This window comes from Clupea harengus, unplaced genomic scaffold, assembly GCF_900700415.2.
Source record: "Clupea harengus unplaced genomic scaffold, Ch_v2.0.2, whole genome shotgun sequence".
NCBI classification, from domain to species: Eukaryota; Metazoa; Chordata; class Actinopteri; order Clupeiformes; family Clupeidae; genus Clupea; species Clupea harengus.
The window spans coordinates 22,043-25,000 of NW_024880097.1; the positions used below are offsets into that span (position 1 = coordinate 22,043).

The 2,958-nt window shown below is 44.1% G+C and overlaps 1 protein-coding gene across 1 annotated transcript in view; it reads left to right on the forward strand.

The window, feature by feature from the left end:
* The first annotated feature begins 817 nt into the window (after window positions 1–817).
* The window catches only part of LOC122131250 (cytosolic phospholipase A2 zeta-like), an 8,856-nt gene continuing 6,715 nt past the window's right edge, over window positions 818–2,958 (forward strand). The window contains exons 1-4 of the mRNA XM_042706138.1: window positions 818–825; window positions 908–1,082; window positions 2,204–2,335; window positions 2,444–2,484. Of these exons, the coding sequence (XP_042562072.1) occupies window positions 818–825; window positions 908–1,082; window positions 2,204–2,335; window positions 2,444–2,484 (356 nt within the window). The remainder of the gene's footprint in view (window positions 826–907; window positions 1,083–2,203; window positions 2,336–2,443; window positions 2,485–2,958) is intronic.

Consider the following 2,958-nt stretch of genomic DNA (forward strand, 5'->3'; position numbering starts at 1 on the left):
GCAAAGTAGCTAAATATGTGACGATAATGAAAAGAAATGCTGAAGCGTGACTGAAGTATCTGTTTTACCCTCTTTGTCACCAGCTCGAGGTTGTGCCCTATTGTAGGCTCTCGGTTACTGTCCTGCGAGCAGAGCTCCACCAGTCGCATGACTACTGTGAGTCCTGTCAATCAATCTGTCTGTCTGTCTTTATTGTTTCAAAGTTGCAATTTCTATTCATCTTTTTGTTTTGACTAACGCAGTAGATAACCTGGTATGCCAGATGTCTGCATGTCTTCTATTACCATGCTCTATCTATTGTTAGGTAGAGAAATTATGTGGTTAGAATTAAAATGATCATTTGAAGAACGAGAACTGTGTTGCCAGTCAATGTTCAATGTTCTAATGTGCATGTGTTCTTAGCCTGTGTTAATGTTTGCGTGTTTTTCTTGTCATCCATGTTGCATGTAAATGCCCCTGATTAGTTTCCTTGTGTATTAGCCTCTCTGTCACCACCATTACCCACTGCATGTTGTGTAAGCATATAAGACACTCTACCTTCTCTGACGTCCATATCAACTGTCTGACATGTTTATACATGTCAAAGAGCCAAACAATGCTACTAAGTTGCTCTGTTGCAACTTTACATTGACGTGAGAGGGTAAGCCTCTAGTCTAGAGGTCAGAGGTTAAATACCTTTGCTAGCATTAGAGAAAGTAAAGGGCAGCAGTCACTTCAGTGTCTGCAGAAGTCAGGCATGTTGATAAGATACCACAACAACAATTTGAGATTCAGATTGCTTAGACTTCATCTTATGGTTGGTGCCAACAGATTTGAGATGGATAAGTTGGCAGATGTGGAGATGGACAGACACAGATAGACAGAGAGAGAAATAGAGGGAGAGAGAACCAGAGTGATGGACTGATAGTATACTGTATTTAGCTCCTTCTCATTGCTTCTCCTCAGTTTCGGAGTCGGACTGCTACGTGATTCTGAGGCTCCCCACGTCCTCTGCTCGCTCTCACCGCACCCAGACAGTGCCCAACAGCCGCGACCCCGAGTGGAACGAGACGTTTCACTTCCGCATCCACAGCCACGTCAAGGTGATAGAATCTGTATGAGCACGCCAAAGTTGAAGAAGGGACCGAAGAGGACGAAGTCAGGTTTCTGTAGTTTATTTCGGCGTGGAGACCCCCTCTCAGCTGGTGCTCAGAGAAAGGCCTACCTTACTGTACACTAAGCTTGTATTTAAACCATTTCAGTCAGGTAGAATACAATAGGGGAGGGGATGACCACACCCTATAGGTGAGAGGAAGGGGGAGACAGTGGGGTGAGGAGTTCACCTATGAGGGGAGGGGGGTAATAACAGGGTACAAAGTGGTATAGCAGGAAGGAGACTCTGGGGGGGGGGGGGTTCACATGCCATTTGTTCAGGTCTCAGTGAGACAGACAGAGTACACATCCAAGGGTAGGAGTTACAGATACAAAATAAGGCTACACTTGGTTAATGTCTTACAACAACAGAATAGCAATATTTCCAGTTTCATCAAAGGTCAGACCCAACAGAAGTAATCTTGTGTGAGCACGAGAGGGGCAGGGCATGTCATGATTTGCATGGGTGAGAAGATGGTGCGGAGGTTGAACAAGCAGTTTTGAGGATATTACTGTAATTGTGGTCTGAGCAATGTGCCAGTGTGACTGAGAAAACTGCAAAAGCTCAGTAGACAGTGAAAGCAGGCAAAGTAATGCAAAGTTGTCTTGACCTTCTCTTTTCTGTCTTATCTTATCTTCATCTTCACTTTATCATTTACTGTACTGTATAAATTAGTAATTAGAGGCACCTAAACTGCACCTAAACTGCATTTACTGTACTGTATAAATTAGAGGCACCTAAACAATGTCAGAACCCTTTCCTTGGCCAACACATGACCAAATACCTGTCTAAAGTTAAAAGAGTTTTCACCTCACCAGTGGCGTAACGTAGTTACGACGGGCCCAGGTGCAGGCAGTGCCCCGCCGCCGCCACGCCCCCTTCCCCATGCGCAGATATTTTTCTTGGGCACGAAAAAACCCCGGTTACGGGCCCCCAAGACCCACGGGCCTAGGTGCAGCCGCACCTGCTGCACCCCCTATAGTTACGCCCCTGCACCTCACTTACCAGCAAGCAACGGGCACCACTGAAAACTGAAGAAAGATATTCTGACATATCTACTCTTTCTTCCAGAATGTTCTAGAGATGCAAGTGTACGATGAAGACTACTTCACGCAAGATGATCTTTGCTCTGTCGTCTTGTTTGATATCAGCAATCTCACCTTGGGCCAACAGCAGACCAAAATGTTCAATATAAATGAAAAGGTAAAGCCCTCGAATTGAAGCATAGATTGAGGCAATGTGACCTCACTTTTACCCACTAAAATACTAAATATATCTTCCGATCTGACGTGCTGTTCTTTTTGTGCACAGACAAATGATAAGCTGTGGGTTGAATTTGAGATGGCAGAGAGGTAAGAAAACAGACACTTCAATAAATAAAAAGTTCCAACTTGATGATTTTTACAAACTTCCACTAATTGCTGCCTTGAATTGTTTGTCATATAAACTAAATCTTATTTCTTTATACCCTAAGTTCTATAGACTGTCGCTAGCCATCGTTAGCATGTAATAAATCGTTCTCACGCGTTGCTGAAGTAGAAACTTGTCCTTCTGGTTTTCAGTGCTGAGGATCCAGGGACGTACCTGTCCAATGGAGTACTGGTGGTAAGCGTTTCTGTGTGAATTGAACTTAAAGCTACAGTCCATGATTCTGCTGGAAGTTTGTTGATAGTCGAGCTAAACAGCCAATCAAATTACACCCCGCTCTTCCGTGCTCCCAAAGCAAAGTGTTGATTGGCTGGGATAGTGTATGGCTTGGTTTGAACTAGAGGACTGGGAGAAGCAATTCGCTGAATTAAGAAAAAGTGGGTTGGATTAGAATTATG